Source organism: Lepisosteus platostomus, chromosome 7 (genome assembly GCF_059453375.1).
Source record: "Lepisosteus platostomus isolate fLepPlt1 chromosome 7, fLepPlt1.hap1, whole genome shotgun sequence".
Taxonomy (NCBI): domain Eukaryota; kingdom Metazoa; phylum Chordata; class Actinopteri; order Semionotiformes; family Lepisosteidae; genus Lepisosteus; species Lepisosteus platostomus.
The window spans coordinates 41,080,726-41,102,458 of NC_142617.1; the positions used below are offsets into that span (position 1 = coordinate 41,080,726).

At 41.8% G+C, this 21,733-nt stretch overlaps 1 protein-coding gene and 1 long non-coding RNA gene across 10 annotated transcripts in view; one reads left to right on the forward strand and one right to left on the reverse strand.

The window, feature by feature from the left end:
- sox13 (SRY-box transcription factor 13) overlaps positions 1–21,733 on the reverse strand; it is a 41,509-nt gene that overhangs the window by 11,812 nt on the left and 7,964 nt on the right. For 5 of the 9 annotated variants that reach the window (XM_088640370.1, XM_088640371.1, XM_088640366.1 and 2 more), the window contains exons 2-7: positions 3,845–4,043; positions 3,121–3,226; positions 2,725–2,811; positions 2,183–2,355; positions 1,440–1,508; positions 1,167–1,281 (exon numbers count right to left, since the gene is read on the reverse strand). In XM_088640370.1, the coding sequence (XP_088496496.1) occupies positions 1,167–1,281; positions 1,440–1,508; positions 2,183–2,355; positions 2,725–2,811; positions 3,121–3,226; positions 3,845–4,042 (748 nt within the window). In that variant the 5' untranslated portion in view covers position 4,043. Of the gene's footprint in view, positions 1–1,166; positions 1,282–1,439; positions 1,509–2,182; positions 2,356–2,724; positions 2,812–3,120; positions 3,227–3,844; positions 4,044–8,380; positions 8,522–10,946; positions 11,721–21,733 lie in introns of those variants that run through there. The other 4 variants (XM_088640374.1, XM_088640372.1, XM_088640369.1 and 1 more) reach the window with 3 other exon arrangements.
- Positions 8,614–15,757, forward strand: LOC148658783 (uncharacterized). Its single transcript, XR_015940169.1, has 3 exons — positions 8,614–8,734; positions 12,540–12,663; positions 13,786–15,757. It is a non-coding gene; the product is annotated as an uncharacterized LOC148658783 (long non-coding RNA).

Genomic DNA, 21,733 nt, shown 5'->3' on the forward strand with positions numbered 1-21,733 from the left:
TGGGGGAGTTCTATGTGGAGTTTGCATGTTGTCTATGATGGTTCTCTCTGGGTGCTACAGTTTCTTTCTGCCTCCCAAAGAAATGCAAGTCAGATTAACTGCTATGCCCTGAATTGACAGGGATCGGCAGTCTGAAATTCAAGATTGAGTATGGACTCAAAAATCTTTAGATCGATCCCAAAATCTGAACTTTCCCTAGCACAGAACAATATGAATGCAGTACTCAGCAAGGGAAAGTAATGGTACCCATTTAACCAGGCATCGTAGCGAAGGTATGTTCAAAGGTATGAAGCTAGCGTTCACCTCTGAGTGATGAGCAAGAATGTGAATAAATTGCAGCAAGCACAGTCTCTGGACATCATTTTACTATTTGGGCTTACTATTTTGCCGAGTGCTCTTTTCTCTTTTGAGAAAAGGCCTTTCTCATCAAAGTAATGGAGCAAAAGGCCTTAGTATGAGATCACTGGGATTTTAGTCGTGATTTGGATGCACTTTCCAGACCTGCAAATTAGCATGGCATATGTAATGACTAAAAGTGAGGCTGATGGATTACCTTAAATTTAAACAGCTGTTAATTCATCCTTTAATGGAGCTTTACTGTTCCTTTCATGCAAGAGCTGCCATGTTTTGCAGAACGAAACAGACCCCTTGGCTAAGGTTTTGCATATCGGCTGCTGTTCAGTGACCAGTGTGTACCTGCCCCCACATCCCAGTAGATGATTTAACAAGAGTGAGGAAGCACTGAAGTTCATAAGGTGTGCTGTTAGCATAGGAGGGAAATTTGATGCATGTGCCCATAGGCACTATATGGTATTGGGATTGGCTTGCACACTCTGAATTGGCTTTCAACCCTCCTGCATATGCATAATCTCCTAGTGTTTGTGGTTAATGCTAAGGAACATGTCATATAACCTAGGAATCTGACTGTATTGATAGATGTACGTGAAGAATGTCAAACAAGATCAGGCATCTGCTGAATTGCTTAGATGAAGGGAGGCCTAGTTCTTTAACTGGAAATGAAATACTGAGGAAATTATCTGTCCTAATTCCATCTTTGTTTAAAAAAATACATACATATTGTAGACAGGAGAGCTGTAAATTCTCTTAACATTTTAAATAAGAAATGTTTCCATAGTGAGGAACTAGGAAAGGTGCAGCTCACTCACCTGGCTTGCAGGGAATGGGCTGAATAGGCAACCCCATCTGAGGGTCAGAGGTCACAGGAAGTGGCTGTGCATTGTGATGGAATGCGGGAATCATCACGTAAGGCATATTCACCTGCTAAAACAGGCCACAGAAAAGGTGTTAAGGCACAGCCACTCGAATTGGTAAAGGACAGTGTAGTAGTTCAGTGCCTTTCTGCAACGTGTGAAATTAAAACAAGCTTCATGATTAACCAGTTTAGTCTCTGGTAAAGGTGCAGCTGGGAGGATAAGTACCTGTATTTGCTGTTGGAGGAGGTTTATTTTGTGCTGCTGTTGAATCAACTGCTGTTGCTGCTTTGCAATCTGCAAGAGACATTTTAAAATAGTTCAATAGTTTAACATTCTCCTTTAAAACTGACCAGAAGAGTTGCTGGTTCCAGCTCTACCAATGCATCGAGCAGCACATCTCCAACAGGAAGATTCTTTGAGACAACATGATAAAGAATTTTTCTGTGATCTTTGTTTTGTACATTTTTAAAATCCTCTGCCTTTGTTCTTTGATTTATTCATGTACGTCTCCAGTCATTGTTTACACGTCTGTATTGTTTACATTCAAACTGTCTGCATGTTTACTTGCACATTGTCTATTGTTTGTTTGTACATTGTCTTGATGCACTGTTTGCACTTTGTTTTGTTTTTTTTTACACTTGTTTTACAATTGAGAGACTTTCTGTAAGTAAGAATTCCATTGTACCAGCAACGGTTACATATGGCAATAAAGTTCAAGTCAAGTCAAGTCAACTACCATCCTTTATAAGTCTCCCAGGCTACATACAGTATGCATGTTGTTTCACCTTTCATATACTGTGCTCGTAACTCAGTCACCTGTGGTCTCTATCATTCTTCACCATATCTCTGTTCCATAGCGTGCATCTGTAGCACTTGGATCATTCCCATTATTTAGCACAGCAGATTTTCGTAAGAGATCTTTCTCCATGGAGCGGTGAGCACTGCTGAAGAATGTCCCCCAGCATTACCTGTTCCTGTTGCTGCCTGGCCAGCTCCATCTGCTGCTGCTGCTTCTCGAAGAGCAGGGCTGCCATGTTCCGCTGCTCGGAGTGCGCGCTCAGGAGCTGCTCCCTCAGGCTGGACAGCTGGTTTATCATCACCACCAGCTGGAGCTCCTTCTCCGCCAGGCTCTCGGGGGTTCCTGACAGAAAAACAGAGACAGGGTCAGTGCTTCGGCGGTCACGAGATCTTGTCCGCAAGGGAAAGACGGAATCCGGGCAGCTCTTCTACATAGATGCATCTACTTCAGGCTCAGTCTAACGGCTGGTGGGCAGGTGAATTTAGGTCAGGAAGAGCAGAAGGGGTTTCCTATCAGAGCTGTGGACCCAACTACCTGCAGTCACACTGTTGTGGTAGAAGATGCTTCAAACAGCCTGACGTGTTACCAATCACAAAAGATCAGTATTTTACCATTTTTTATTTGTAGTTTATATCATTTCAAGACCTATTTATTGCAAATTCTGAAAGCAAGCGAAATTGGTCGAATATGGTGAATCCAGGTGCTCCTTACCTTTCAGTTCTGCACTGCTGGCTGAGCTCTTCCCCAGCAGTTTCTCCCTCCAGTCGGTGCTCAGCAGCTTCTCAATGGTTGGCATCACTGCACAAAAACAGTCAACACTCAGTATGTATCTGGAACTGTGCCAGGCCTAAGAGGGACTCCAGTGCCAAAACAGAGCCTAACAAACCATGCACTCAGACAGACCTGGCCTCTGAACTGTGTCCTGAACCCAGTTAAATCCAGCTTATATTATTTTTCCTTTTGCAAAGATTAAATCAGCTGAAAAAAAATCCATACCCTAAAAGATCAGGTAAACTATATTGGCTAAATGGAGGGTCAAGGCATTCAAGAGAACCTGTTTCTTGCATGTAGCTCTCTAGCATAGAGAGAGGCAGGGCTGTGTCTCACCCTCGCTGATGTTACGGTGAAACTCCAGCCTGTCCGGTCCCCTCTGTGGCCCGTCCTGCCCACATGGGCTGTGTCTGTGCATCCTCTCCTCTCCTGGTGAGCCCTCCTGTAGGGACATAGCAGCTTCGATTAACCTTGCTGTAGATCTGACAGGGCAGGACTCCCATCAGTTCTGATTATTGATTTGATCTACATGTAACATCAGGTTTATGCAGTTGCATTTTCTTATTGATTTTGGCAATGTGGAACATGGTCATCGTCTATGGGAACATGCACACTAGAGGGAGCTAACATCAGCACCCACCAAGGGAGTGCAGGCCAGTCTTAGGGCGTCAAATTGCTAGCCAAAATACTACATTTCATTCACAAGCGTGGGGATCTCCAGTTCTGGTCCTACAGAGCCCTAACCCAGTGTGTTTTGTAGGTTACCATGAAGTTTCCAATTATTAATTGAACAATTCAGTAGAGAGCTATTAAACACAACTTGTTAAATTCACCGCACACTGGGAATTACAGAACTCCTCTCCCCCAAACACGCGTCCAGTCCCTTCACACACACATGTAACAGCATGGTCCTGTAGTGACCATGGAGCCTGATGTGCTGTGAATGAAATGGACAAATCCATAATAAAATTTCAGTAGGGCTGGACTCTGCAGTGCAGATCCATTTTAAAGAAGAGCGGGTCTTGAAAGACTCCCGTGCGTTGGCCAGTTGGGGATTTACCGAGGGCGTGCGCACGTTGCGGGGCGTTCCCGCCTGGCTCTCGGTGCGGGTCGCGGGAGCAGGAGCGGTCCAGTCGCACGGCGAGGCTCCCTGGGGCTCCCGGCCCACTTCCCCCTCCTCCTCTTCGCACTTCACGCCAACCATCATCACATCCCTGCTGGCCTGGAGAGACGGCGGAGTGGGGCTGGGTTCACACATCCTGCCAGGAACAAGAGGGGATAGGGAGAGAGTTCCATCTTGGGTCTCGGACACAACAGGTTAAAACATAGCATATTACAGTGATGTAACCTATAATAATAATTGCTTACGCTTATATAGCCCTTTTCAGGACACTCCACTCAAAGCGCTTTACAGGCAATGGGGACTCCCCTCCACCACCAGTGTGCAGCCCCACCTGGATACTGCCATGAAAGACATGGTGCTCCAGTACGCTCACCACACATCAGCTATCAGTGGGGAGGAGAAAAGAGTGATGAAGACAGTTCTTAGATGGGGATTACTAGGAGGCCATGACTGGTTAAGGTCAAGGGGAAATTTGGCCAGGACACCGGGAAACACCCCTACTCTTTTTGTGAAAGATGCCCTGGAATTTTTAATGACCACAGAATGCAATAACAAAGTTTTAGGTCTCATCTGAAGGGCAGCACCTTGGGATCGCAGGATTGTACCATAATGCCCTAGCGTGTTTTACCTGAAGCCAAAAACAGGCCGTCTCTCCTTGTGTTTTATATATGATTAAGAGCTTCTTATTCTTCATCTGATCTTAATCCTTTATCTTCAAGAGCCGAGTATGAATTTAAGCCTTGTATAGGAAGTTGGAGGAGTCCCTGTTGCCTCAGAATACTTCTTAAGAATAACCAAACCACCACAAAAAGAAAACTCTACTGTGGGAAAACTGGTAGCAATAAACACTCCAGACTCTGTGTTCAGCTAGACACTCCTACTAATAGAGAGCTGTTAAAGTCGGTTGCTTACTGTGTAACCAACTGTAGCTGGTCTGTCAACAGTAAAGACAGAGGAAAATTGTTGCCCTGTCTGAACACTGCCTTGAAGTTAAGGACTATTTATTTTACTCCAATCCAAGTTGTTCATGCCTTTTAAACATCATCCATCAAGTTCACAAGGTTTTTAGATTAGCTTTCTTATTTCTAATTGAAAACTTTATAAAAAAGGTACCGGTTTTTGCAGTCAGCACTTTGAAAACTGAGAACAATAACCTGAGCGCTCTGTGCCAAGATCCTATTGTTTTAACCTGTGCTGTGTAATATGACCCATGTAGTATCAATAACTCCTCACTTCTTGCAGAGGATTCGGATCAGTTACAGTTTAACAAGGAAAAAAGGCAATATTTGTGACGCATTTATAAATAAAATTCTTTGAAGTGCTTCTGTACATCAACATTACACTCCAACGATGCAATGCTGATATACAGCACAGAGGTCTAAGCCTCCAATGTCAGAGAGAGGATTCACGATCCCCCTCAACCCAAACATTGCTGATCAATCCTGCAATGGAACCCCATATTGGCCTATCTGGTCTGACAGGTTAGCAATGTAAAAAACAGCTCTCAGCAGCAAGCTCTTCATTCCAAAGGTCTTTGTCTTCAGAGTTGAACAGTGAAATTAAGGCCCCAACCCTTAGTATTTGTTTGAATGCACTTGATGTGCAAAGTTACTGTAAGGATGTACTGTAAGGATGATGGGAGCCAAACCATGTATTTGACATTTTGCAGAAGAAAGCCTTCATCAACAGCAATTCAAGACGCAGAAGGGGAATATTTTAAATCGCAAATAGAAAGAGGACTGTGATTCTCTCTGTAGGCAGGCAAAATACTTGAAAGGTTCTGACCATATAAATATACCTTTATAGAGCACATAGTCATTGGCCTGGGGGCCTCTTCTTTGTATGATTAGCCACAATTAGGGAGTCCTACTTTCAGCTGGTGTGCATGGTGTACATGCACCACACACTGTGCATACCTCAAGATCGAGAGCTCAATGCAGCTGACAGCTTAACAAGTTTTAATTCTAGAACTAGAAACCGATTAGTGTTCAGGGAATTAGCATCTGACTTGGGAGCCGGTGTGTTGTGGAGAATGCAGAAATCGCAAGGTCAAGGCTAGCTGGAATTGTAAAATGGAGTGATGCGTCGCGATTTTGCAGGCCCCCCAAAGTATTCTCATTACGTCAGACGTATATGAAGCGGTCTGCTCTGAATCCTCCTGGAGGGAAACTGCAGAACCAACAGAAACACACCAAAGCAAAACATTGTAGGTGAATGGGGGAGGTGAAGAAAAGAGTTGAAACTTTTTTTTTTTACCAAGAAAATTGCAGAAAATAAACCTTAGCTTAGAGAACAGAATGAGAAGCCCAGCCCTGTGGCTATACAGCACTGACACTGCTGGTCTTGGAGGGCTGTCATGTCTTCAGTCTCTCCTCCCCCTCCAGGCTGAAGTCTGCAGTCCTGGTCCTGGGGGGTCAGCATGTCTTCAGGTTTTCCAGGTCTCTTAAAAGCACCACTACTAAACTGGTCCAATTAATCCAATAACAACCATAATCTTTTTAAGAGTCAAGATGGTCCTCCAGGACCAGAATTGGGAATGGCTGCAGTAGAGAACCAGGAAAGCTGTGTTTGTAAAATAGTCAACTGGCTCATTCATAGGAGCGAGATAAATCTCCTTCGACTTCCTTTAGGTTTGCAGAAGGTAGGAAGGACTTGCACTGGCATGTATATTGGGGAAATTTGACTGAGAACACAGGAAATAGACCCTATTTTATAAAGATTAGGGAGCACATTGTAAATTGTAAATTACAATGTGGCATTGTAAATTGCCACAAGCTTCTAAAAATGAGAAGGATACCTGAATTACTGGTTGCTTTCTGGTTTGTTATGTTTTTATTTCTGTTCTATCATCAAGCTGAATTGCAAACTATCCAAGCATATTGGCTTCAGTTGTGTGTCTTGGCACTTTCTTCCTTAAAAACGACAAATCATTTCCCACTGTGGGTGCAGATTCAGTGGAGGGCCTGACAGCAGGAGGCTGAAGTAGAATCTCTTCGATGGGGTGTGGCTGCACCCAAGCCGAGTCTGGAGAGATGCTCTCTTGTGTGCCAAGGCTGTGCTCTCTCTCTTGGGAGAGCTCAGCAAAAACTTGTGCGGTAGCGTTGCGTGACTTCCACCCCTTCCCAAGCCCCCAGAAAAAGACTGTTTCGGATCTGCCCGTCATTTTCTTGCAGGTTCTTCCGGTATCTCGAGTGGCAAAGGAAGAAGCATTCTAAGAATTAATGTTGTGGAATAAATCTAGTTGGGATCACCTTTTTAAAGCTTATGTATTTTTTAAAAGCTGTTTGTATGTAAGAAGGAACCCACTCTATCCACACCTGAAGTGCAGCCCCAACCCGGGTGACACACAGCAGCCATTCTGTACCAGCAGCCCCGCTGCACAGTGGATTGGGTGGAAAAGTGCAAAACTGCTTCACCAATGGATTTAAGAGAAAACTTTTAGGGAGGCCAGGCTGTGCAAACAGGGTGGAGATTAATTAGCCAGGACTATTCTTACAAACAGTGCCATGGGATCGCTAATGACCCAAGTTTAAGATCTAATCTCAAGGACAGCTCCAACTTTAGCACCATGTCCCCAGTTGTTGGTGTAAAAGATCCACCTGCTGGTCCACAAACACCACTTACAGCAGCAAACCTGGTTTCCTGAGCAGGGCCTGGTAATGCTGTGGTCAGTTATCATGTGGAGCTGTCTGTCTGCATGTATGGATGTGGATTTATTTCCTGCTAATATTGAGCTATCCCAGTGACAGGTTATACTGGAGATGGATGTGATCCTGTCAGCCCTGTGCCTTTTTTTTAAAGGAGGAAAGAAAATCAAAACCAACAAACCCAAAAAGAACAAAGAAAAAAATCCATTGTTGCAGAAAGAGGAACAAAGGAAGTGTGAACAATAGGCAAGAGATGGACAAAAGCAACACAGTGCAGGAAGCAAGGCAGAGTAATGATACAGGCCAGGAACAAACCAATATCCTCTGTTCAAAAGGGGGGAATGGGGTCTACCACTATTACACTATCAGGGGTCTCCACTGCTTTTAAATGTTTCTTGAGTGTAGCAGCTTTTTTGGGACTGAACTGTCACCAATAAGAAACTGTACCATTCCTCTTCTGTGCTGAACTGTTCATTTGCGTTCATGAACTGTAAACTGCCAAATTCTCTTCCTTCTCCACATACAAATAAAAAGTTGTACATTCGCTATATGTTGTAGCACAAAGTCGTTACAAAATGACACCCAAGTTAATAAAGGACACCGATATATTCTCAAATACAGTCTATATACCCCAATGATAAGCGCAAGTAGAGAGGCCAAGATAAAGCTTGTGTTCCCATAGTTGCTCAGGGAATGGGAAAATCCGTTTGCGTAGCACTTCGTCACCTAATCCCAACCCTGCCATCACTTTATTTCACAGCTGACCAGAGAGCACTGGCTAATTCAGAGGCCCACCTGGAGTCCTCCAGAGAGCGGTCATCCCTACCTGGGTCAGTGAGGAGCAGCTCCAGGGCTTCACCATGAGAGTTAGGCGAGAGCTGGCCTCTGGGCATTTCAGAAGCATGTTCAGCAAGACGCTGTGGAGCCTGTGAACAAGTGCAGTCCAGGAGCCTTGTTTGTGTCTGACTGCTCAGCTGGTATCCTGCTATTCTTAGTAGCCAGGCAGGCTCCTGGGGCCGTTCTTGGCAGTACCACCCTTTCCTCAGCACTCTGTGACTTCGATGCTATCTCACTTTCCCTTCTGTTCATGACTTGATGGCGGGGGGTGGCATGCCTGCCTGCCACAATGCATTTACAAAAATACCCACTGCCGCAGACTGGCAGGGCAGCCCGGAACCTGGTAAGTATTTCTGGATTTGCAGGTCTGTCTAGCGGGCTCAGTGCAGAAACGGATAGGGGTGGCGGGGCTGGCAGGCAGTGTCTGGACTCTCAACATTGCGCACATGCGCCAGCTTGGCCCGGGCAGCGAGAGAAATTGTCACAGGCCTTGGACAGGACTTTTGCATGTAGCTGACCTTTCTTTTTTTAAATCGGATTTGATAATGGTTTTGGGGAAAGCAGAAATACAAGCTTTCCTTTTAAGACCAGTTAATAATCGTTTTTTATCCGTTTCTCTGTACATAGAAATAGCGTTGTGGAAGAGCAAGTGCGATTGTTCAGAATCGCTGGGAAATTGAGTCCACGCAGGCGAGTTAACTCTTTAACTACATCTCCCAGCAGATCATGACAGCTGACAGAGATGGAGAAATGAGAACGTGTCCAAAATTATGAGAAATGTACTTTGTCTGCAAGAATAATCCCTGGACTGCCAGCACTAGAATATACATTTGTAATCAAAGTGCAGTTTCATCAGGCTCAAATGAAGTCCCCCCTCTCTCTAAAGACTTGATGAAGCACTGTATATTGTGATATCAGAACCTTCCAAAATTACAACCAAGCTGATAAGTGGCAACTTCTTTTGTTTGAAGTGCCCACTGGAATAAAATATTGATTTTGTTAATGCTACCAAGCTTCAAACTGTCTTAGCTATTGCTTTCTTGTTAATTAAATACCCCTCTGGATTTTCATGGGGGAAGAAAAATTAACAACAGAATTTAAAAAAAAAATCCTGAACACTTCACGGGGGGGGGGGGGTTGAGCAGCTCTGGAGACATGAGGGGCGCCAGACATGTATATTTTTATCATCGCTGCTCTAAAAGTCATAAACGGCAAAAAGATTTTAAGACTGGTAACGCAGCCTAAAACTGCCCCCTCCGATTCTTCAGGTCCACTCTTTCTGCATCTGTCACACGTCCCTGTCTTGTTCTGCATTATACCATCCAGCTTGCCTTGTGCCCTCTGTCAGCAGGGGCGATCTGCTCCATTGCCAGCCCGTTGGCTGGTGGCCTCCCAGCTTCATTCACCCTCCTAATTAATTTCAAGCCACGTCCACAGTGCCCCACATGCCCCGTCACTCCCAATTATTGCTCAGCATCATCCACAGGGCAGCACACAGGCAGAACCGCATGAAACCATTTTCCTCTCCTTTGAAATAAGAGGTCTTTGAAGCCTTAGTACATTAAACCAGGGTAGAGCATGAGCAGGACTCTGGACTCGTAACTGGAAGCCTGTGGGTAGCTCAAGTCCCAGGTGAGACACTGCTGTTGCACCCCTGATCAAGGTACTTCACTCAGTTTGCGTCAGTAAAATTCCCCAGCTGTATTATTAGGTACAAATGTAAACTGATTTGGGTAAGAGCATCAGCCCAATTTATCTTTTCAGCATAACTGGTTCGACCAATCACACTATCGAGCAAAAGAAAAATTGTTTTGTTTTAAAGTTTTGCATGCAAAAGCTCACAGAAAGAAAATGCTGCTGCGTAGGAAAAATGCAGGCCCCCTTACCAACTACAAACACAATCGAAACCTTTGTTTTCTGATGCACGTTTAAAAAAAAAAAGATCATTCGTAGTGACACATTTCTGATTCTTGTATTCTTGTAGCACCTGTATTACAGTGTAGCATAAAGGGCTCGCATTGTGACACATTTTGTAACTATGTTACAATCAAAGATACCGTCTATGCAAATGCCACCCGATATCAAGATATCCACTTTTCTAACTGCGGTTTTCTTTTTTTAATTCAAACCAGACACGTTTTTAACTGGACAAAAATGACGAATGGTGCTCAAACCAATCAACATTATGGGAACACTGACTGACACAGTGCCTTAGCACCCCTTGCAGGTCGTCTCTTGGAGTACAAGAAACCGATTAGCCCTGAATTAATTCCATAAACTTTAAAGTCACCATCGAACATTCTGTGAATTAAGAGAGACCTTATTGCTGAATTATTAGAAATGATTTGGCAATATGCCTGAGAGAAAAGGGCATCTAATGCTATCATCATCAGGTCCACTCAGCTGCCAGCTGAAGGAAGAGAGAGCAGTGGAATTCTCACTGCCTAATGTAGCTCCACCGGCTTTCACTAAAAATAATGGCAATAAAAGAGGGGGGGGAATTCACCATGATCCAAGCACTAATTTTAGCACCAGTGAAACGAAAGGTTACCAACCTCTAGAGTGCGCCGTTCACTTCTGTCCCTGGGTTTGTGGCTCCAGTCTTCTACCCTGACCTCGTGGGGCAGCAGCGTGGGTCGCTGGGGACAGGGAAGCACCTCTCGGTGTCCTGGGACCGAACCGAGAGGGTGTGCGCCGAATTTCCCCGAGTGGAAAACGGCGGGTCTGGAATCTTTCAGAGCTCTGAGGTCAGGATGCACGTGCAGCCGGGACAGATGAAATGACAGGGCAGCCTCCGCGATGACAGCATTTGCATGAAATGTACATCCAGCCCTGCTTGGGTTTTGCAATGCCCTAGAGAGGGGACGGCTACTCTCTCAGGAGCTCAACCGCCTGCTGGGCTTTCCAGAGGGGCGCAGTAACTGGTACTGTGCAGAACTAGGGGATTCTGAGCAACATGGATCGACAGACTTCCTATGTTCTCCACTCTGGGTGTAAGGGGACTGTCAGCTCTGGAATTCTATCCCCGAGTATATCGGCGATATCCACCTACCCTGAGTGCACTTCAATCTAGACTCAAAACCTTTAGTTGCAGAAAGGATTTTACTTAGTGTCAGTGTCTGCTCAATTTTCTAACTTCTGCTGCACTACTCTCTTGTCTTATATGTACTTTGTAATTTGCTATCATTGTAACTTTTTTTAAACATTTACTGTAAAGTGCTTTGAGATGTTACTTTTAAAAGGTGCTCTATAAAATAGTTTATTATTAGTGTGAGTAGTTTCCCCAGCCTTTTTTATTATTGCTTTTCAAGTTCCTGGTCATGAAAGTGATTGCTAAGACATTTTTTTAGCATTTTTTGCAAATGCTAGCTTTCAAAAACTTGCAAAGGGACCAAGCTGCTATATTTCACTCCCTAACCTTCAGCAGCGGTACAGGGGTTTTGATACAACTCGATACCTCCTGGGTAGAATTCACCCTCTCATCTCCCCTATGCGGAACCAACAGAATCTACAGCAGCAACAGCGAAAGACTTGCCAGCCACTTTGTACCAAAGCCTTGCTCATTGTGAGGAGGAGCAGGTCTTTTCAAGTCCCAGCCAGGACCCTTTCACGCTAAGACAACCCTTCTACATTGTTCTTCTACTGCTGTCCCTAATGGATTACATTTGAACAAAGAGCATCACCACGTGCACACAGAAATACAATTAACCTGTTACAAAAGAGCTGGAAAGAAAATGACGAGCAGGAGTAACAAAAGGGGAGCGAGTTCTTGGAAGTTAGAGAACATAACTTGCTGCCATCAAGTGACGTCTATAACAGGACCACAGTCTGTAGACAAAATTATGAGCTGTACCCTTGGACTGAGAATCATTTATACAGGCTATTTTTTAGGATACAAAAGGTCTTGTTGTCAAGTTTGTATAGTATGTAGGTATTGCAACTATTTCATTAACTGACGAACAGGAGTGACTGAGCAGTCATTCATAGCATCCAAGGAGGAGCCAAACTCTATAAGCTATAAAAAGCATAATAACAAACATCTGAGACCTTTTTTTGGTTGTGGAATGGGTCGCAAATTCCTAAAAGGAAGGAAAAAGGTTCAGAATGCCTTGGGAGTTTGGTATTTCTGCTGTACTCTTTTGTTCTAGGTATGCTGACAGACATAATGCTCCAGGAAATAAATGGCTATGTAAAAAAAAACCCTGCATACTTTATGCAGATGAGAAGTAAAGTAAAGCCATTGGGAATCAAGCAAAAGCAGGCTGCCATAAGGTAATCTGTTGTTTTCTGCTTTTTCCTGCTCTGTCACAGGGACAGTCCCACTCTTTCCCCTCCCTCTGAAAGTGACAAACAAGAAACCGATTTTATCACAGTGACTCCCAAATCACAAAAGATAAAGAGACATAGATACCCAAACCCCAAACCTTCATTATCAGAAAACAATTTAGGAAAATAAGTTCAGTCTACAAAAAAAAAACAATTATACCTAAAACACCCACAGCAGCTACAGGAAAAAAATGTATACTTGTCTGACAAGTGTGAGTTCTCAGTGTGTTTAACACTTGGTATTCATCACTTTTTTATCTCCAATAATGCGGGTAAACTAGTTTGGTGTCTCTTGTAAGTTCATTGATTGCCTGTTTATTATAGTATATGAACAGTTCCAGCAAACTAACAAGACTTCCCAAGCTACAAGCATAACTATTAACGCATCTGGTGTTCTTAGATTAATTTATTCTCTGGAGATCCTTAACACCACTTGCAAAGATGAGTATTGGATACAAATGTAAGACAGAATAGCAACTAGGTTCAACTCAACAGTACTTATGAATTGCTTACATTGGTGAACAACACTGTTGGAGACAGAGGATCCAACAAGTCTTTGTATGATGAAAGCCAACCCCCAGTTAGAAGATCCCTTGCTTTGTTGAATGTCTGTCTAGTAGCCCTAAATTCCTTTGAAAAGGATATAATGTACATTACAAGGAGAAGTATGAAAGTACCCTTATGAAAGTTTAGTCTATATTTGCAAATTTACTACAGTATTTTTGCATTTCTGTGGTTTTACCGTAGCCTTCCCTTGGTTCCTGTGGGATTTATCATATATTCAGTCTTGCTATACTGGACCATGGGAATAGCATGATATACCACAACGATTTGAATGTTCAGTGCAGTAGACCATGATGTTCTTATGGTCTAGTGTGGTAAAGCACATGAGGGCTTACTGACACAGAGGAAAACTATGGTTCATGAACTGGGAACATACTACTTACTCAAATAGCTTCTGGTGTTTAGATGTTACTTAATGCATTATCAAAAAAGTGTAATTTAGTCATGCATGCATTTCAGCTCAACCACAATACAAGGCCAACTCTATGCTATCTATTGCTTTAGAGTTCTCTGGGAACACTGGAAGATTCTCATCATCTGCAAAGAGGCGAAAAGGAGCTGTTAGCAAACGCAACAAACTGACCACTTAAAGCCCAATAGTTTCATGTAAAAAACTAAATAAAAAGACAAAAAGTTAATTCAAATAAATCAGCTTAAGTGGGTCTGAAATATGATGGTTCCGGAATAGTCTCAACCTGTGCCCTCTGTAAAAGAGGTTAGATAGCAAAATCTATTATCCTGCTTTCTCTGCACAAGAGCCTCATTCTCTTCCTTATGGGTGAAGGGTTATCTGCAGCATTCATCCAGGAGAAAATAAGTGAATCTGGACACTGAAGAGCAGGAGGACAAAACGCTATTAGGAAAACAAAAGCACAATATGAACAGAATAAAGGAAAGGATTCTTCCAAGAGCTTCCCACCCTCTTCCCCAGTTCAAATAAGAAAAAAAAAACATTTTATACTTGTGCTTTTTGGTTTAAATCCTAAATCGTGAGCACTGGCTTGGTGGGTGTGGTGTACGAGTGTTTATATGGTTTTGTTTAGGAATAAGGGATTGCAAGACCGCTGTTCTGAGTGGCCTGCTCACATCCCCCTAAGCACTTCCCCGGCTGGTAGAATCACAGAAAAGTAAATAGGGACCTTGAATACAAAGCATTGCAGCTGTTACGTTTCCATGGCGATGCGGCCTGCTCATTGTGCGCCGAGGAGGAGAGCGCAACAGGTACTTAACGGAGCCTGCTGGTCCCAGTATTGTGTGCGTACTGGAAAGGAAGGGTAGGGGGGTGGGCAACGCACAATGGATAAAACCTTGTTAGAGACGCATAATTAGAGAGCGCGCTCAGTGGGAACACAGAAGGGCATTGTGGGCAGGGAATTAAGGCCAGCTTGCTGCTGTAAAGTGCTTTGCTACTTTATGAGGTTCAAAAGTGGAATTAATCTTTCCTGTGTTTCTGTTTTGTTGCTTTTCCTTGTGCAGAACAAAAGTCACCATTCATTTCCAGTTATTTGTCATATCAATATCAAGATACTCCAGACTCTGGTTGTTCTGACCCTAAAAAGTGATATTTAAATGCATTTTCTATAAAGATTTATGTAATTAAAGATTACATCAGAAAAAGAAAGGATTTTCTGCATTTGATTTTGGAGGTGTCCCTTCACCTGAGCATACTTTCTTAAATCCTTTCCATCTAAAGCAAACAGGACCACTACATCATGTCAGCCGGCTCCGTTTACTCACTGGAGAAGTATACATGCCACAGAACACCAGTAATTCAGGACAGAAAATTCCACCTGTCTCTTCTACTCTGTGAGTTATTGATAAATCCTGGAGTAGTGACTCGGAACTCAGCAAATACAATAACATGAAAAATGTAGGAACAGATCATGCACAAGTAAAAATGTTGCAATCCTTTTAATAACTAGAAGATTGATTATGGTGTTATTTGTGTTCTTTGCCAGAACATTACTAGGGAAGAATCATGATGTATAAAATGACCCGGTCTTGGTTAGTTGCACTATTACAATACAGTGCAACTAACTGAATTGACTATTAAAATACATGTAAAACATTGTGAAATGTTTTCTAAACGTGGAAAATGTTACATGAACAAGTAACAGCTTCTCCCTCTACTGTAATTTCTGGAGAGCTTTTGCATAATTTTATCAAAATGCTCAGCTGAAGCCTCTGGTGTTAAGGGAGCAGTGCCCTGGCTGTTCTCTAGGGTCTAAACAAATTACCCAGCGCCCTTCTCGAGGCACAAAAACAAACAGGACACCTCTATGGCACTAGGCCTCAGCAGGAGGAGGAAACAAGTACTGTAGGAGAGCAGGACAGGGAGAGAAGAAAATAGACCAGGAGACCTGCAATCCGGTTATTCTCCTTCAACTGGAAAAACTCCCTGTGTGGCAAAAATGAACATATCCTCTGTGCTCAAGCGTGACCAGATTTAGTGCTTAACAAAAAACAACATGGATACAATTACTATCACTGCTACAGCTGTTCAAACACACCATAATTGTAGAAAAAATTAGTAATAATTCTACATGTGCCTCATTCATGCAGTGGTTTCTGCAAGTCAGTGATTATTTTCAAGTCTGACTTTTTTGCCTTATCTTGGGATTTACCATTAGTCACAATGAGATGCAGGCCAATGCAAGTTGAGTTCACAGGTTAAAGTAAGTGTCATTGCTACTTTCAAACACAAGTTTGTTGGGGAGTAAAAAAAAATGTAGATAAAGGATTATGTACAAAGCATTTTAAAGTTCAAGCATTTACAAGAAGGTGAATAATTTACAAGAATCCTGAAGACTCTTCTTCATCACCACAGTCACTTCTCACTCTTTCTCTCAGCCAGCTGTACTTCTTGTAGGTCTGTTCTGATAAGAGGAGCTGCTGTGCGCTCTGTGTGACTGTGTGTGGTCGGTTTGAATCAGTGTGGCAAGGCTTTTCACTTACAATCATGGAATTTGTAGAGGGCTGTTCACCTCTTAGGGTTCCATTTGTAAATGACAGCCCACAGGCTCTTATTTTAGAAGCCCCTTGCATCTCAAGATCTACTGTTCCACTCTCCTCTCTGTGCAGTGACAGTTCCTCATAGCACACAGCCCACCTTTAATATAACAAACAGTCACACCTGACCTTTTCAAATGTTTTCTACTGCCCTTTAGCTTCGGGGGTGGGTTGTTGATGTTAGATAATTGTTTCACCTGGAATCTGTGAAGATTCAGGGAAATGAGTTTACTGATCTTCGTTCTGCTGATATTGGACCTGAAAGAAAAGACTGTTGCAGTGTGTTGGAAATTTGCTTAAAATCTACCCATCTTTTAACTACCCATTGGATAAGAACTAAGACTTCCAATGAGATTATCTAACTTTATTCCCCTGAACAACTTTTTTTTTAAAGAATGGAACATTGTAATAGTTTTTTTATTAACTTAGAATTTCATTTGGTTTCCCTTGATATACTTATGTGAATTGTAAACATTTTTTGCCTACTTTATTTAATTTTTTATTAAATAATTGTGAAATTGTTATGCTTAGCAATAGCACATAGCACTAATTGAAGTATTCTCGTGCAGAAGAAGAATTCAAGGTAGAAGTAAAATGGCAATTGGCATAAATATCAAGTTACATCAATTACTGCATTTGTTGCTATTGTGAGAAAATGATCGTTTCTATCAAAAGGAGGAAAAATACTGCTGATTGTAGGGTGAATTACCTCAGTGAAATGCACACACCACCACGGTGTCCTGTAATTAGCCTTTGAGGAATTAAAATGAGAAGACTAGCAAGCAGTGACATTCTTGTAGACAACAGAACATGAAGAAACCTCCCATGCAATGTTCAAGAAAAGTCTTGCTTTTTATCTATGGTCTCCTTCAGGTCCATATGTTCAGAGTGCCAATGTCAGTGTTTTGCCAAGATCTACTACAGTGAGTCATATGAGATAGTTGAGGGAGATTTAACCCTCTGCTGCTTCCTGGCAGTCATTATTGGTTAATTCTAGGTCTGTCTCTAGATTTCTGGGCTGTGCCCTCTCTATAATCTTGAACTGTATAGTTTCTTCATCTTAAGCGATAAAAACCACACCATCGAAAGATGGATAAACAATGGCAGCTGCTCTGGGTGATGGGTCGGGAGAGAAGATGTGCCAGGCTGCGCTATGGCACCGTGGCGTACAGGCAGGGCTTGCAAACGCTCCTGAAGCGACCGAGGTGAGGAGCGAAGTTTAGGTAAAACGAGAAGCAAGAGCCTCCCGGAAACAAGGTGCGATTCTGCAGTCACAGATGTGTATCTACGAGGAGAACAACCGACGGCACCGCCTCAGCAAACTTCTGACATTTGCATGTTGTGCTTACCCCTGCACCTTTCTGCTCGCCTGCAGGTTAATTTGTAGTGGTTTTATTTTTTCTTTTACCATAAATCAACAGAGACCTTTCCTTGATCCCACAAGTGAGCACAAAAGGAAGGAAGGAAGGGACACAGCGTGTCTGGCCATGAGGCTATGTATGCAGAGGACACCTGAGGTGTCTTAATGCTGTCACAACACCTTAAATAGCTGAAGTGAGATCACGAGAAAAGCTCCTAATGAGAGAAGGTCATTCTGGCCACCTGGCCCGTTTGGTTGTCAGTAGCCAACTGATCTGAGGACCTCATCCTGCCATTTCTTGAAGGAAACCAGGGTATTGAATTGTACAATATGGCTGGACAGCTTGTTCCAGACTCCTACCACCTTTTGGTTAAGAAGTACCTCCTGTGCCCAGTTTTAAACACACTTCCACATATTTTTTTTTTCCACTTCTGCATTCAAGCTGAGCAAATCAGCTGGTTCAGTCCAGGTTTGAGAATCCTGGTCCTGGAGGTTCACACAAATGCCAAACATCTTGCTTAAGGTATGCAGCAGTCAAAGAGCTGAGAGCAATTAAAGAGTTCAAATTAACGCTGTCAATAGGTTAATTTAGAGTACAACTTTGTAACTGAGAGCTTGAGCAAAAACCAACAGATGTGTGGAACGCCAGCACCACAGCTGAGAACCCCGGATTAACAACCAATGAGAAGGACACAGGCAATTTTTATCACTACTCCATTTCCAAATTAGATTTTGTGCAAGGCTTTTTTTTCTTCTCATTAAGAGGCAGAAAGAAAGTAAGCTAAAATATACACTACAAGAAAGAATCTGTGAATTAATTCTATCTTTAATGAATTGTTGAACGCTGGTCTTGCATCTTTCTTGACAGTGATGCTAAGAAGGTTTAAGACATCTGTTGTGTGCATAGCCTTATCACACCTCTGTACCGCAGTGTGGGACTGAACTCAAAAAGGTTTTTCCTGTGAGGTCAGTCGCCCACTTCATCTTATTACATCGCCCCAGCTGTAGGTTTCACAGACAGCTTTGACACTACAAGATCAAATCATTTCCACATTTCAAACTACATGCCTGACATCTGACATGGAATACTCCCCATAAGTTACAACTTGAGGAATGAATCTGTGATGTTGCAAACTGCCTTTTCTGGGGAAGCTACTTTTAAAATGTAATGCATTTATATATATATAACTATATATTATGCATTACTTTTTAAAATTAACTAATCGGGTTAAGGGGAAATGTAAAGGAAGCAGATACTGTGATCTGTCAAGCATACATATTGTTACTGTGCAAGTAGGAAACTATAAAAAAGCTATTCTTAAAAGCTGTTTCCACTAACTTGTTAATAATAATCACGAAGTAATAAATAATCCATTAAATTAGGCATTTTGGATTACTCAAAACTAATGCATTATTTTTAAGTTATCTGCACCAACACTGCAAATTGTGCGATGTTCAATCTTAAAAGTGTCAGGTGTTTGCATTTTGGTCCATTGTAGATCTGTTTGATTGTTCATGCTGCTGGGGTTTCTTTTAAAGAGCTAATAGGTGCTTTCTGGTAGACTGCAATATTAAAAGTTTGAGTACCTTTTTAAAACGGGCTGACAGATCTCTCTGTTCAGTACACAGATTAGGCTATTCTTTAAAAATCGGAAGTCATTTCTGCAACCCTAATCATTCCCTCTTCAGGTGTGACTGCGCAGGAAGATCTTTACAGTGATTTTTTTAGCATGCAAGTCTGGGCACATGGACTGTGCTTCTCTGATCATCTGGAAAGACAGAAGAGGAAAATTACAATAGGTGCCTTGGCGTGAAACAAGGTTGTCACACAACTAGAAATTGAATGAAAAGTCCATGAAGCAAAAAATGTTGTTATCTATATGGGAATCAATGAACTCTCAAAAATCTTTGTATATTCCTAATGCGGTGTATACAGAGACATACAGTAATTCTTCTCACAGTCACCTTACTGCATTTTCCTAGTGTTTGGATGTGTTTTGGTCTCAGTTTTTTTCTTAGGTCTGTTTGCTGTTGACACTGTCATAGAAATGCAACCAATAATCAGTTAAAATAAATAATGGCAAGCACACAATCTAGGTTAACTCTGACTGAATATCAAAGAGCCCTCTGCCACAAAGAAAACAGCAGATCCTGACCTGGGGTTTTGGTTAACATTTTAACAGTTAAAATTAGCCAAAACCAAGCATTCCTCATATATGGGTCACAGCGATGTTTCCATTTGCTTTCTATCTGAAAGCTATACCATTTCAATGATATGATTAATAAAAGACAGTAACTTCATCATCAAACTAAACAGAGCCCAGTAAGAGGCACGAGTTCTCCTGAAGAAAGACGCATCTAAAGAGAATAAATGTCACGTACTGTTTGGGGTTTTGGCTTTTGTTCATGATATGGACTTCTTCCCTGTGTCCTGAAGCTAAAATGCGACTTAACTTGTTTGCAGAAAACAAAGCATAACCAGCTAACACGTCTGACCGTCTTTGAAGGCTGGTGACACTGTGGGCTTGCTTTAGAGATTGGAGCCCAGCCTGCCTACGACCCCTGCAACGTCTCTCAATTCTGCGCAAATGTTTTGAATTGAATTCCTTTAGTTCTTTTTCTATTTTTTATAAACCCTCCTTAAAAAAAACTCCCGTTTCGAAAACAGTCCCAAGGTGTACAAAAACAGCGAAAAGGTGGGTTCAGGATGATATTTAATTAGCCGTTGCTGGCTTCAAGTGGCCCAAATTGCACTGTGGTTTCAAACAACTTTCTCCAACAATTTATCTCACATCGAGATGGGCGGGAACATGTCTTCGATTTCTAATATTAAAAACGATACGAGTGTTACAAAATTGTTTCTGTGCTATTATACGCACACTTTCTAAGAAATACATGTATCTGCAGTAAAAAAACAAAAAAACATTTGCTGATAAAAATCATCGAAAAGGAAGTACTCCGGCATAAATTATAAAGTAAGAAGAAAGCCTTTCGTCATTGGTTAAATAAAAATAAACATGTTGGAAATAGCATAATTAGTCTTATAATTTGTTAAATAAAATAAGAATTAAAACAAACATCTCCGACGATTTATTTCTTAGTGTGATTAGTGTGACTGCTTTGGACAACTTTACCTGTTTGACATTGTTAGCTCTTCTTTGTTGACTGATCTTTCATTTATTTTGTGAAGTGCTATTTAAGATGCCTTGCGAATTAACTAGTTTAACAAACCAGGGGCCAATAATTAGTTCTATAATAATATCTCCTACAACAATCAATATTGTGAAATAATTATAGTTTAATTTACTGTGTTACCAAATAACACTTGTAAAAGAATAAAGAATTTAAAATATTATAAATTATATTAACTTCTGAAGATTAGTATTTCAAGATACACGCATGGACTTTGGAGGTTATTTAGTATTTTATTTATTAAAGTGCAGTCTTGGAGCGCTAGAGAGCAAACGCTAGAGTTTTATCTGTTATATTTTTTTCTTGCAGGTAAAATGCGAAAAAGATATAGAGTATTTCAATCAGCATATAGAGGTTTTGAAACGGTTCGAATCTGGTTTCAACATTAAAAATTCAGATATTCGTGTAATTTGTTATGGTTTCGATTCAAAACGCCCAATATCTGAAGAAAATGCTACCATAATAATCACAGAACTTTAAACTAGCATCGCCAGCAATGTAAGTTTTAGGGACACTTCAACTGTGGATTCAACACATTATTTTCAGTGTCTGAAACCGGCGATTACTTTAATTAATTAAAATAAAGTAAAAAAATGTTACAGCTTCTTACAAAATATACATATGTTGTTAAGGAAAAAGTACATGTTGCGAAAAAACACCATCACGCCTCAGCAAGATTTGCATAGTAGAACTACTTGTGCTTTCTTTATATTTGCTTAGGAAAAAATTTGACATATAGTTTATGTAAACATTTAGTTATTATTATCCTTAATTACATCGGCACAGTGCTCTCCTTTCCACCCCAACAAAATGTTGGATGCAGTCTCATTGTGAGCACACCTTCAGCTCTGCAATGCTATTGATGGTACCTATTACACCGCGGTACTGCAT